General features: G+C 41.5%; 1 protein-coding gene across 9 annotated transcripts in view; it reads left to right on the forward strand.

Moving 5' to 3' along the window:
• The first annotated feature begins 7 nt into the window (after positions 1-7).
• The window catches only part of asphd2 (aspartate beta-hydroxylase domain containing 2), a 29,092-nt gene continuing 15,841 nt past the window's right edge, over positions 8-13,258 (forward strand). Inside the window, exons 1-5 of one of the 9 annotated variants that reach the window (XM_061816305.1) lie at positions 8-111; positions 206-329; positions 5,927-7,090; positions 7,399-7,512; positions 7,645-11,100. In XM_061816305.1, the coding sequence (XP_061672289.1) occupies positions 6,226-7,090; positions 7,399-7,512; positions 7,645-7,775 (1,110 nt within the window). In that variant the 5' untranslated portion in view covers positions 8-111; positions 206-329; positions 5,927-6,225 and the 3' untranslated portion in view covers positions 7,776-11,100. Of the gene's footprint in view, positions 330-5,926; positions 7,091-7,398; positions 7,513-7,644; positions 11,101-13,258 lie in introns of those variants that run through there. The other 8 variants (XM_061816309.1, XM_061816311.1, XM_061816310.1 and 5 more) reach the window with 8 other exon arrangements.

Raw genomic sequence — 13,258 nt, forward strand, 5'->3', positions numbered from 1 at the left:
TTGTTATCTTTAGGCTGGGTGTCTTTCCCCGTGAAGCTCCAGAAATTTATGACAAAATTATCCTGCCAGCCGTTCGTCGCCACTACAGACAGAAAGTCAGAGTGTCTGATGGTCGGTATGGGGCGTTTATTGGTTTATTTTTTATTTTTTGTAAAATATAAGTGGTGTGTTTTTCCCGTTTCGACTTATATTGTATGTTTCAAAGGAATGTGTTTTTCTTTTGAGTGACATCCGTCCGTGTGCACTGCAGTGGTGCGCACAGGCCAGGAGGGAACACCTGTGTGCCTTCTCTTCTATTCTCCTGTGCTCCCATTCGGAGTGTTGAGCAGGTATTCTTGCACGATCGCGTGTGTGCGCGTGTGCGTGTGTGTGCACGCGCACGAGGGCGGGCTGTGGGGGCGTCTTGAAGCTGTCAAACAGGATGGGGGGGGGGGGGGTTATCACTGAGCTTACCCAACCATTTTTGGTGAGGCATCTTGGTGGAGCTTTGATCACAGCTGAAGAGAAGCACTCCTTCTGGTTTGGCTTTTGGTTGATTGTTATGCAATCACGTTGTTCTGTTTCAAACTAAAATGAATTTTATATCCCCCCCAGTTTCCCAAGTGGATCTCTTTATGCAGCTCCTACTGAATTCAAATTTTGAATGTGTGTGGGTATATACTCTGCCGATAAAATGTTGTTCTGTGCATGCCAAGATAGAAAATACTCAGGGAGGGATTTGGGATAAATGAAGCAAAATTAATATTAAATACTTGTGTTTAGGCATGTCACAATAATACATGTCACATGGTTTGCGGTTAAGCACAATCATTTTTTCAAGACGATATATTTTCCCCAAAACGATTAACGACAATATTGTTGTTCTTTGAATGCCTCTGAAATCAGGAAAAATAAGGCCCACCTTTATTATTTTTATCCACCTGTTTTCTGAGCCGCTTATCCTCACAAGGGTCGCGGGAGTGCAGGAGCCTATCCCAGCTACAGTTGGGCTGGGGGCAGGGTACATCCTGAACTTGTTGACAGCCAATCACAGAAAGTTCATGTCCAGATTCCAAGCTGCTTATCCTCACAAGGGTTGCAGGAGTGCTAAAGCCTATCCCAGCTAACATTGTGCGAAAGGCGGGCTACACACTGAACCAGTTGCCAGTCAGTCGAAAGGAACATATCGACAACTATTTATTCATTTTTAATTAATTAATTTTTTTCTTCAAAATCCTTATTTTTGTTGTCATTATAATTTCATTTCTTGTTTCTCAGTTAAATAGGTTTTCTTTCCAGTTTTTCCTCCTGTTCAGCCCCATAATTCGCTAGCTCGTTAGCGTGCAAATAAACAGCTTTCCCTGAAGTGGTTCTGTTTTGTGAATCTATGCACTGCCTATGGAGTAAAGGCTACTTTATATTGCCCTCCCCAACAATGTCTGTATTGCATCACGTCACCGACACATTGGCTCAGGTGGCCTGTATGGGATGCTTGATGCGCACACAGCGCAAATCGTTGCCATGCGTAGAATGCCTCACAGATCATCTCTCGTAATCGGTGCATATTTGTAAAATGCTGTGATACTAATATCAGTTGAAATTATCATTTCTGAGTTTGAAATTTTAGTTTTCTATTTTAGTTATGTATTTGTTTATTTTATTTTTAATTTACAGTTATATTAATCCAGTAAGTTATTTTAAACCCATCCCTAATCAAACCCGCAACTTTACCTGTGAGCATGACTAACCACACCCTTACATTTTTCAAATGTGAGTGAGTGCTCTAATATGTGTTATCAACAGCATAAGTAAAATGTTAAGGCATCATTGAGCATTTATTTTAGTTGGTTGAGGGATTCTGTTCTGCAATTATAGGGACCAAGACAAGCTTGTCCTGTTGCCTGTCCCAAGATTATATTACAGCTACATCAGCACGTATGCAATGATTATTATTAATGATTGTTGTACAGACAGTTTTTTTTAAACAATACAAGAACAAACCTGACAAAATATAAATACAGATAATTCCCAATATTTTGAGCATATGGGTAGCAGCAAATTGGTGGTGCGCATTGTATATTGGTAGAAGGGTTTTCCAGATTTTTTTTTTTTTTTTTAGGTCAACTTTGGTGGTGCGCATTATACTTCAGGACACATTATACTCAAGAAATTACGGTAAACGTACCATCTGGTCAATAAGGTCCATTTGTTCTGGCAGACACTGTTCAACGCTCACGATTGTTGCCGCTTTGTGCCTTGTTCCGGAAAGTAAAAATGAAATGACCAAAAATTGCAGAGGAAACTCCACCCTGTCTTGTCCTAGCCAATACCAGCTGTCGCTTTCAGGAGAACTTCAGCACATTTTCAAAACAGCGCACGTTGGTTGCGCTCGAGTATCCAACTAAACGGTACATAGGATAGCCGCAGTAACTTCAGTGCGGTCACCGCCCGCGCAAGTATAAAGAAGCCTTTAAGGCTGCGGAGCCAACACCGGCAAAAGCATATTGGTCCACCAAGGTGAATCAGGAGCTGCGAACGACAGGCGTCCAACACTGTCGCTTCAGTGTGTGATCTGCGTGCCGGCTCACAACAACAATGACTTTATTGACTCTGGAAATGCTATCTTGTCCATTTTATTTATCGAACGAGAAGTCAATACAGGACAGAAATTATTTTGACAGGCCTATTTATGAGTTTATTTGCTGGATATGATGTTCACTGCGTGTGGATGAAAAGAGTCAGCCCAATATATTAGATTTCATGGATGTTAAGTGTTATCATCTCCATGGATGATCATTTGAGGAAAAAGTAAAAGGCATGACTTTTACAAAATGAATCAAATTTGAGTTATCATGTTGATATAGGCAACGCGGTGCAACGACTGGCCTCACAGTTATGAGGACCAGGGTTCAAATTCCCAGCCCCATCTGAGGAGAGTTTAGATGTTTTCCCCGTGCCTGCTTGGATTTTATCTGGGCACTCCGGTTTCCTCCCACATCCCTAAAACAAACATTAATTGGATAGTCCAAATTGCCTCTAGATGTGATTTTGACTACGACTGTTGTCTGTACCGATGTGTGCTGCAGTTGCCTAACAACCAATTTAGAATGTACCCTGCCTCCTGCCCGATGATAGCTGGGATAGGCTCCAGAACTCCCACGACCCTTGTGAGGATAAGCGGATCAAAAAATGGATGGATGGATGGATTAAGTAAATGCTCTCATAGCAGTGAATTATCACGATTATAAATCAACATATATTACAGATAAATGTATTTTATTTTTTCATTTACTTTACATTGATTACACTATTACTGATAAGAAAAGCATCCCCAGTTACAGTGACATCAGTGACAAGATAGATTATTCAGGATGCAGGACATTGCAGGAAACACGACACTTCTTAACTTATACAACACAGCGTCTGAAATAAGTATTGAACATGTCTCCATTTTTCTCACTAAATATACTTCCAAAAGTGCTATTGATTTAGTTGTGTATAATGACACAGGGGAAATGTATTGAATACAAAACTGCTATTTATTTAATACTTTTTTTTCCAAGTCTTTGTTTGTGATGCCACCTTCAGTACATCTGTACGGAGAAACGATTTGCAAGTATTGCTCTGTTGTGATTTTAGCCCAATGTGGTCTTGTCTGGTGAGCTTGCCAACAGACTATGGCTGCGGAGTAGGTGGTCAGTGAAGCAAAAATTTCTCCATGGGAGGAGTTCTGTGAGGCCATGCAAAACAACACTTAGATGGTTGCAAGAAATTTCGTTCGACAATCTAAAGTCTTAGGATGGGCGAGCAGTGCGCTATCAAAACTGTGTATGGTCGGGATGAAACACTGCCGACCTTGACGATGGACATTGTGAGTTGGAGGGTAGGATACTTTGAAGACCTCCTCAATCCCACCGACTTCCCTTGCCCTGAGGAAGCAGGGTCTGGGATCCCTGAGGTGGGCTCTCCAATCTCTGTGGTTGAAGTCACTTTGACCGTGTTCGTCGTAGAGTCGTGTGGGGGTTCTTCAGGAGTTTAAGGTAACAAACCCCCTGATACTGGCAGTTTGGGCCTTGTTTGACCAGTGTTACAGTTAGGTCTACATAGCTGGCAGTAAGTCGGACTCGTTTCCAGTGAGTGTTGGACTCTACCAAGGCTGCCCTTTGTCATTGATTTTGTTTTGTTTTGTTTTGTTTTGAGGCACTACTTGTTTGAGGGTCCGTTTTGGTGGCCTCAGTATCGCATCTCTGCTCTTTGCAGATAATGTGGTTCTGTTGGCATCATCAATCTGTGATCTCTAATTTTCGCTGGAGTGGTTTGCAGCTGAGTGAGAACAGCTGGGATGAAAATCAGCACCTGTGATCATGGTCCTCAGTCTGAAAATGGTGGCATGCCTTCTCCAAGTCAGAGATGAATCTAACGTGAGATGAATAGGCAGCTCGATGCAGTGTCTGTTGGGGTGAAGAAGGAGCAAAGCCAAAGCTTTCAATTTACTGGTCAGTCTACGTTCTTGATGTCACTTATGGTCAAGAGCTGTGGGTTGTAATCAAAAGAAAAGATCCCAGATGCAATTGGCTTTAATGAGTTTCCTCCGCAGGGTGTCCAGCCTCTCCTGTATGGAGAGGGTGGGAAGCTCGGCCATTCAAGAGAGCTCAGAATTGAGCGGCTGATCCTCCAGATTAAGAGGAGCCACATGAAGTGGCTCGGGCATCTGAATAAGATGCCTCCTTACTCGTGAGGGGTCCTGAGTATGTCCCACCAGGAGTAGACCCCCGGGGTCAACCCAGGACATGCTTGCCTCTCAGCTGGCCTGGGAACATCCTGGGATCCTCTCAGAAGAGCTGGATGAAGTGGCTGAGGAGAGAGAAGTCTGGGGTCTCTGGTAAAGCTACGGCTACCATGCAAGTCAACCTCCGATAAGTGGAAGAAAATGAATAGTTGGTGGTAAATTTTGAGATAATTACAGCCCTGAATAAGTCACTAAGGCATAACAACATAGATTTGTAGGCATTGTCATTTTTGGAAAAATGGCAGTCTAAAAAAAAACTGCAGTCATTTGAGCCAAAACACAGTTCAGGCTCTCAAAAGTGAGTGTTGTAACTGTGTCTGAATTTTGTATGACTTTAAACCCCTCAAAATGTTCAACGGGCCGAGACCGATCAAAAAAATATAATGTGTATTTGTATTTTTTGTTTGTAGTCCTCTTTGGACAATGAAAGCGGTATTGTGCTACAATCATATCTCTAGATATGCCATATTAAAAGAAAAAAACAGTCTGGAATATTTGATAGGAGGTGATTAGACCCTTGAGTAAGTCAATAACTCATAACATTGATTTTTATAAAATGAGAATTTATGAAGAAAACAAACTCAACAACAAATGAAACAATGAAGGAACACTGAACATATACTGTAACACTAACAATGGAATACTGCATCTCCAAAACCTGCAGAAAAAATGAGATGACATCACATGACAAGTCAGCTTTGACAGACATCTTTGACAAAGACAAAGCCTTGAGATTCACCCCCTCCTAGCACAAACTGCAAAAGCTGTGCTTATCTTACATTGCTCCTGGCATGATTCTTCTCTATCCACATAGACGCAATGATGCAAATACATGTACAGGCACACACACACAAATAGACAACAAAGTTAATGAAAATCTCGTCTCTCTAACAATGGAAGTGCAGGATTTCAAATAACACTTGAATTTGCAAAAGAGCTTCAGACACTTTTTTGTAGGGGTGGGGGGGGATGTTGCACTCTGCAAATAGTCACAATTTCCATATTTTGATCCAAGATGAAAACATAACAAGAGGTTTATGCTTGAGATGTTGAATGGATTGACAAGCAGATAGATAGATGGATGGGTAGACATCTCCTAATGTCAGATACAGCCTCTTACTCATTGCACTGTGTGTTCTTCTGTTCTTGTTTTTACAGAGTCGATAACCCAGAGGCACGGCGTCTGTCTTCATTTGTGTGAAAGAAGGGGAGCCTGAAAGCATGCATGGAGTGACCATCCCTCTTTGACAAAAGCTGAAATGTTAGGGTTGAAGACCAAGGGTGTCATCTTAAATCAGCGGACTAGTTACGTTCATGGCAGGGGTAGTAAGGTGTGGTTGACACAAGATTCTTTGCGTGGTTTGATACTAGTTCAAAACTCAGTTCAGAAAAAGACTTAAATTTTCCAAGCATCTCCCCTTTTCAGTGAGATTCAGCCTATTTAGAGTCAAGCCCAGATGGAGTGGTCACTAGAGAGTGTGAGGGAGATGGTTGCTGGTGGGATTCAGTCTGTAAGAGAGTGTGAGGTTTGTGCTTGTACTACAGTGGTGTGTCTCCTGCTGTTGTTTTTGTGGTACTGCTACAGGGTTGGCCGTGATCATAGCTCTACTCCATTGCGGGGAAGGTATCTGACTGGGCCCGGCAGGATCAGAGGGGTGGTGGGGGGCTTCATTGGCTCAGACTGCCGTAATAGGAGCAAAGGGAAACCTGGGTCAATGTTAGAGGAGCAGAATGGCTTCGCTTTCTGCCAGTCGTCCGACTGTTTCCGCTGCACCAGTGCTGGTGAAAGTCTGAACCAGAGGCTCTATCACAGCTTGCAGGAATATGCCAAACGCTACACCTGGTCAGGTATGGGGAGAGTGCACAAAGGAGTTCGTGACCAAGGCCGATACCTTAATAGCCGACCAACCATCCAGCGGCCTGAAGTCTTTTTCCTCCCTGACCTTCCGTCGGCTCCTTTCTTCTCTCGGGAAATTCAAAGACATGATGTGGAACTCCTCGAGCAGAGCTTCCCCGCCCTTCTGGCTGAATTTGAGAGCATTTACAATCAACCCCCAGCCTGCAACGACTCCCCACTGCCACCGGGATGGAAAGCCAACAACACACCCCGTGGCCAATGGTGGACCTACTACTTGGTCAACCAAGGCACCCCTCTGGTCCTTAATGTCAGGAGGTGTCCACGGGCATGGAGGGTCCTAGGCCAGTTGCGCACCTTCATTACCAACAACGTGTTCGGAAATGCCTGCTTCTCTGTGCTCTCACCAGGAGCTCTCATCACTGAACACTATGGTCCAACAAACGTGAGGCTGCGCTGCCACCTGGGTAAGCGTGCACGTCAGGTGACTCTAAAACATTTAGTCAGATCTGCAGGGTTTCGTTTTTTTTATTCCAGTATCACTTCAAACTTCAGTGTTATCACTCACACTTTGAAGTGTTTTCTTTCTCATTAAAAAATGTAATCGCAGTCGTCTAGCTGCAAGCTTCAATATAAAGTTCCCCATATGAATGTTCATATTTGAATAACTACACTGTATTGGGTATAAAATGTATTTGGGAAAGAAATTAAAACACCAGAGAGGTCCTAGCCTCCTTTAAAAGTGATGAATTTGATTGTGTTGTTTTGCTGGCAGGTCTCCGAGTGCCCCCTTCCTGTGAGCTTGTAGTTGGTGGAGAGCCACAGTGCTGGTCTGAGGGCAGCTGTCTGCTTTTTGATGACTCTTTCCTTCACAGGGCCTTCCACGATGGTAAGAAGGGCTTAGAATTCAATCTTTTCAACTGGAATTTTGAGTGAAACTAAAAATAGAATGTGGAATCAACTATACATGTAAAGGAATGGTAAAATGTTTCAGGATGACTTTGTGGGATTATGTTTGTAGGGGTTGCAGAGGACGGCCTTAGAGTGGTCTTCATGGTGGACCTCTGGCACCCAAATGTGGCCGCCGCCGAGAGACAGGCCTTAGACTACATTTTCACTCCAGCTCGCTTAGAGGAGAAGGAAGGCAAATAGGTGGACATACGGTATGTGAGGAATCGTGTTTAAGCAGAAGGTAGAGGATGTGAGTGTGTACTGGAGTAGAAATGTTTCTCTCTGCTTTCAAGACCAGCTCTCATATTTACTCCGTGCTTCATTTTGTTTTTCCTGTCCCTCAGATCTTAACTGAGAAGCTAGACAACTATTGTCCCTATGTCTGAATTAAACACAACCACTTTAAACAGCAGATTTTGATATATTTACAGTAAATGCCAAAAGTGTTTTGACAGCGTTTTAGGAGATTTGCCTTTATACACCACTACAAAGGATTTGAAATAAAATGTCATGCTTTCAGCTTTATTTTGAGAGGTTTCACAAAAATATGGCATTTGCTATAATTTTTTGCACATACATCCTGACAATTTTACACATTTCCAGGGACTCATAAGTACTTAGATCAACATGATAGGAAGAGAAATGTGCAGAAAAAGAAAGGGACATTGTTCAAAGTGAATGTAAAACATGGTGGAGCAATGTTACAACAGTATATAACATGGTAATGAGCAGAACAGAATTGGTGTTTATTACTTATGTGCCGGTAATAGAATTAAAATAATGCGGCTTATAAAACTATAAATGACTGCTTACATTCAGACACATGCTGCAAAAGTGATCAGATGGCACTGCATAATGATCAGAAACATACTGTGAAAGAAACTTGGGCTTTTGAAGGCAAAAAAAAAATGCATATACAGTATACAATAATTCATCATCCGTACCACTTACCCTCACAAGTGTAGCAGGCATGCTTCAGCCTGTCTCAGCTATCCTTGGGCGAAAGGTCAGCCGAGAACACCTTGAAGTGGTTGCCAGCCAATCGCGGGCCACATACAAACAACCATTCTCACTCACGTTCATATCTACGCGCAATTTCGAGTCTTCAATCAACCTACTGTTCATGTTTTTGGGATGTAGGACCTAACCGGAGTAACAGAAGAAAGGCTACACAGGCACAGGGAGAACATGCAAACTCTACACATGTGTGGCCAGATTTGAACCTGCGTCCTGAGAATGTGTCACAGTGTACAGTTGGTCACTGTACTGTATACAGCGGATTGAAAATGTATTAGATCACCTGTAATAAGAACGAGAAGACACCATACAAACTTTGAATTAGTAACCTCTATTTACCTTTTTAAACAAGAATGGGGAATATTAGATGAATTATTTTTTTTAACCATAATTACAGATGACTCAATGGGCTCCTCTGAGAAGTTAGACATGAATCAAGATTTTTCTGTACAGGTTTCAGGGCTAGGTACAAGTAAACTATGATAGTTTGTCTAAATCAGGGAATACTCATGTTCTTTCCTATTTTTCTTCTATGTTGAGTGAATTTGAAAATACACGGATGACTTTTTTTATATTATCAAAAGTGTTGTTTTGATGAAAAAGTGTACATCCTGTTGTATTATCCATTATGGAAAGACATGGTTGTTTTTGATATGTGGTGTTAATTGAAGGCAACTGATCCTTAAATTGGCTGAAGGTCTAATACATAATTTTTATGCACTGTATACAGTCATCTGTAATGAACTGATAAGTGGGCTAGTCTCAATTGTGCTTGTACTTCACGTACTTATAAAACTAAAGGCAGACCTGCAAACAAACAGAACGTGAAGGCCTGGCAAAGAATTTCCAGGGAAGAAACCTTTGGAAATGTCCATGGACTCCACATTTCAGACAGTTCTTGACTACAAAGTGAACCCTCAAAAATTCTGGAAGTCTTCTTGACATCTATCCCATTGTTTTATTTCAAATCCATTGTGGTGACTGTGTTCACACAAAATACTGTACCTCAAATCTGTTATCCAAACATTTATCGATCTGCATCGCTGGTCATGCAATGCAGGGAATGTTTGCTTATTTTGAAACATCTAATTACATTTTGGCTTTTTTTAGAAGCTTGTCAAAAAAGTCAATTTTGCACTAATTCTGTCAAGCATTGATACACGACACCTATGAAATGCACAAGTGCAGATTATTACATTTGATATTTAACTGATAGCGCTACTGTCTAAACTAGAGGTTTGTACCGCTGGTCTCATCCATATAAGGTCAATAACATCAGTCACTACACGAATGTTTACAGAGCTAATGTGGCTGAGGTCGTGACTCTTGCAACTGTGCTCGCCTCCTGTGCTCAGTCCCCACCTGCTTGTAAAAGAGGTGGTTGAATAAGCACATTTTTTTTTGTTCACTTGTATAAGTAAAAATGTGCAGATACAATGGAGATGAATGTGTTTGTTACATTTGCTAAATTATGGTAATTTGGTTCTATTTGATATTACATTTGTATTCTTGTAAATACCTTGGGTTGAAGTTAAAACCGGTGCCTGACGTGTTTAGGAAGAATGGTCTTTGTTGCAAACTATCGTGTTATCTTGAGTTGTTCAATTTGCCGTCCTAAACAGTTTGTTGATTGAAATTAAGAGATTCTGAAAAATACGTGTGAAGTTGACTTCCCTACTGTTCTATTTGATTTGTGTTATGCATGACCTGCAAATATCCATAATGCATTTATGTAACTTGAATCCATACTAATCGGTACATACATTATACAGTATGTGTGATGTTTAAGAGGGCCTATTTTTTTTGGGTTGGGACATCAGAACTAATAATCTCAAACAGCTTTACGTGTTTGCAATATAACACTAATGTTTACAATGTCTGAAAACAATGGCACTCACATTGAGCTGTCTTTTTTTTATCAATGGCAGTGGAAGAAAAGCATAATTATCAAAGCTCATTCTTTAGGCTTCATTTTGGAGTGACAACATTGTGTTTACATTTTTTGGATTGGAATCGATCACAATCTTGAAGTCGCTTGTAAAGACGTTGACAGTGACTTCTTCTGTCTAAATTGATAAATACAGGACACTAGTGCCTAATGCTGTTGCCATCCACGTGGCAAAGAACTGATAGAAACGACTTAAAAGACCCAAATATTGATTTTGATTTTTTTTTTTTTTTTTTTTTTTTTATTTATAACGTTAAAGTGCAGCTTTCTGACTTAGCAGTTGTTTTTGAATAATGCATATGGGAGCAGAGACAGATAGGTCATTGACAGTGCCTTCAAAAGTCTTTAAAAACAACTTTTGAAATCTAATATGTCGTATGATGTTAATGTGTGGTGGGTTTTAGCCAACAACAGTTTGGTGGTAATATCAACCATCCATTAATGTGGTTCTTTTTATGCCGTTCTATTGAAAATATTCCCATTATGTTGCTTCGTTGTGTGGATTTTCAACAGTATTTCTGTACATTTAATAAACTGTCAAGATCATTACTGTATTCAAAGAGGTGTTGTCAATCTTTCCCTAAAACTCCCTTTAAAATTATTACACTATGTCAATGATGTTCTACCCATATTCATCCATCCATTCAGTTTCTTTGCCGCTTATCTTCACGAGGGTCGTGGGGAGTGCCGGAGCCTATCCCAGCTGTCAATGGGCAGGAGACGGGGTACACTCTGAACCGGTCGCCAGCTAGTCACAGGGCACATAAAGACATTCGCACTCACAATCACACCTAGGCGCAATTTCGACTGTTCAATTAATGTTGCATGTTTCTGGGATGTGGGAGGAAACCGGAGTGCCCGGAGAAAACCCATGCAGGCACGGGGAAGAGATGCAAACTCCACACAGGGGGGTCTGGATCGAACCCGGGTCCTCAGAACTGTGTGGCCAACGCTTTACCAGGTGATCCACCGTGCCACCCCACTTTTTTCAACAATACAAATGTAACATATACTGCATAGTGCCAGCAAACAAAAAGGTTTACTCAATTCACAGGAGTAAGAATATTATTAACAGTGATTAAGAGCAAAGTCCCCTTGAAGACTGTGTGGAGGAACTGAGCTGATAGAGAATGATCCTCTGGAAAGGAAACAAAAAACAATGCAAATTCTGTGTAGTTTTTCCAAGAAGGAGAAAAATTGCTATAGTAACATAGCTATCCATTTTCTGTGCCGCTTATCCTCATGAGCGTCATGGGAGTGCTGGAGCCTATCCCAGCTGTCATCGGGCAGGAGGTGGGGTACACCATGAATTGGTTCCCAGCCAATCACAGGGCATATGGAGACAGAGAACAGTCGCACTCACAATCACAACTAAGGGCAATTTAGAGGCTCCAATTAATGCATGTTTTTGGGATGTGGGAGGAAACCGGAGTGCCCAGAGAAAACCCATGCAGGCACGGAGAGAACATGCAAACTCCACACAGGGGGAGGCTGGGATTTGAACCTCCATCTTCAGAACTCTGAGGCCAACGCTCTACAGCTCCGCCACAATGTTTAATGTAGTTTCGAATTACTGTACTGTGATACGTTTGTCAATTTGATAAAATGAACATTTAACATTGTCGTGCATATTTAGTATTTTATTTCAATTAGTTATTTTAAAAAATTAATCCATGATTAGAAAGATGGAGGCATGCACTGGAAAGGAGAGGAACGAAGATTAGCCAAAGTAAAACACAATATATGTTCATGAATGAGAGGGGTGGAGGGGGAAGAGTGAGGCTACAGGGAGAAGAGATAACGAGAGTGGACAACTTCAAATACTTGGGGTTAACAATCCAGAGCAATGGTGAGTGTGGTAAGGAAGTGAAGAAATGGGTCCAAGCAGGTTGGAACAGCTGGCGAAAGGTGTCTGGTGTGTTATGTGACAGAAGAGTCTCTGCTAGGATGAAGGGCAAAGTTTACAAAACAGTGGTGAGGCCGGCCATGATGTACAAAGAGACAACAGGATGCAGAACTGGAAGTAGCAGAAATGAAGATGCTGAGGTTCTCGCTTGGAGTGAGCAGGATGGATAGGATTAGAAATTACCTTATTAGAGGGACAGCCGAAGTTGGATGTTTTGGAGACAAGATTCCAGAGAGCAGACGTTGATGGCTTGGATATCTCCGGAGGCGAGGGAGTGAGTATATTGGTTGAAGGGTGCTGAGGATAGAGCTGCCAGGCAAAAGAGAGAGAGGAAGACCAAAGAGAAGGTTGATGGGTGTTGTAAGGGAATACATGAGGGCATTTGGTCTTAGAGAGGAAGATACAGGAGATACGCTAAGATGGAAAAAGATGACGTGCTGTGGCGACCCCTAACAGGACAAGCCAAAAGGAAAAGAAGAAGAAATAATGCCTGATTGTTGTTTTTTTATTTATAACAATATATCTAAAATGTGTATTTTACTTATGCTGTTTTACCAAAAATCAATAAAAAAGAAAAATTACCATGGTAAATGAATAAACTGCTCAATGAATGTAGAAAATATTTCAGGAATCTATATCTTGTATCTGCAGACGAGCTAGTTTGCCAATCCCTATTGTAGGAACAAAAAAAAATAATCAGTCCGTGTTTTACGTGACAAGACTGAAATAAAGGATCGTATGAGGTTGTGCGGTGGATATTTTTGCATTGCTATTCTTTTTGCTTGCCATACACGTGTAGCACACACACACGCA

The sequence above is a fragment of the Syngnathoides biaculeatus genome, chromosome 4 (assembly GCF_019802595.1).
Source record: "Syngnathoides biaculeatus isolate LvHL_M chromosome 4, ASM1980259v1, whole genome shotgun sequence".
In the NCBI taxonomy this organism is placed as follows: domain Eukaryota; kingdom Metazoa; phylum Chordata; class Actinopteri; order Syngnathiformes; family Syngnathidae; genus Syngnathoides; species Syngnathoides biaculeatus.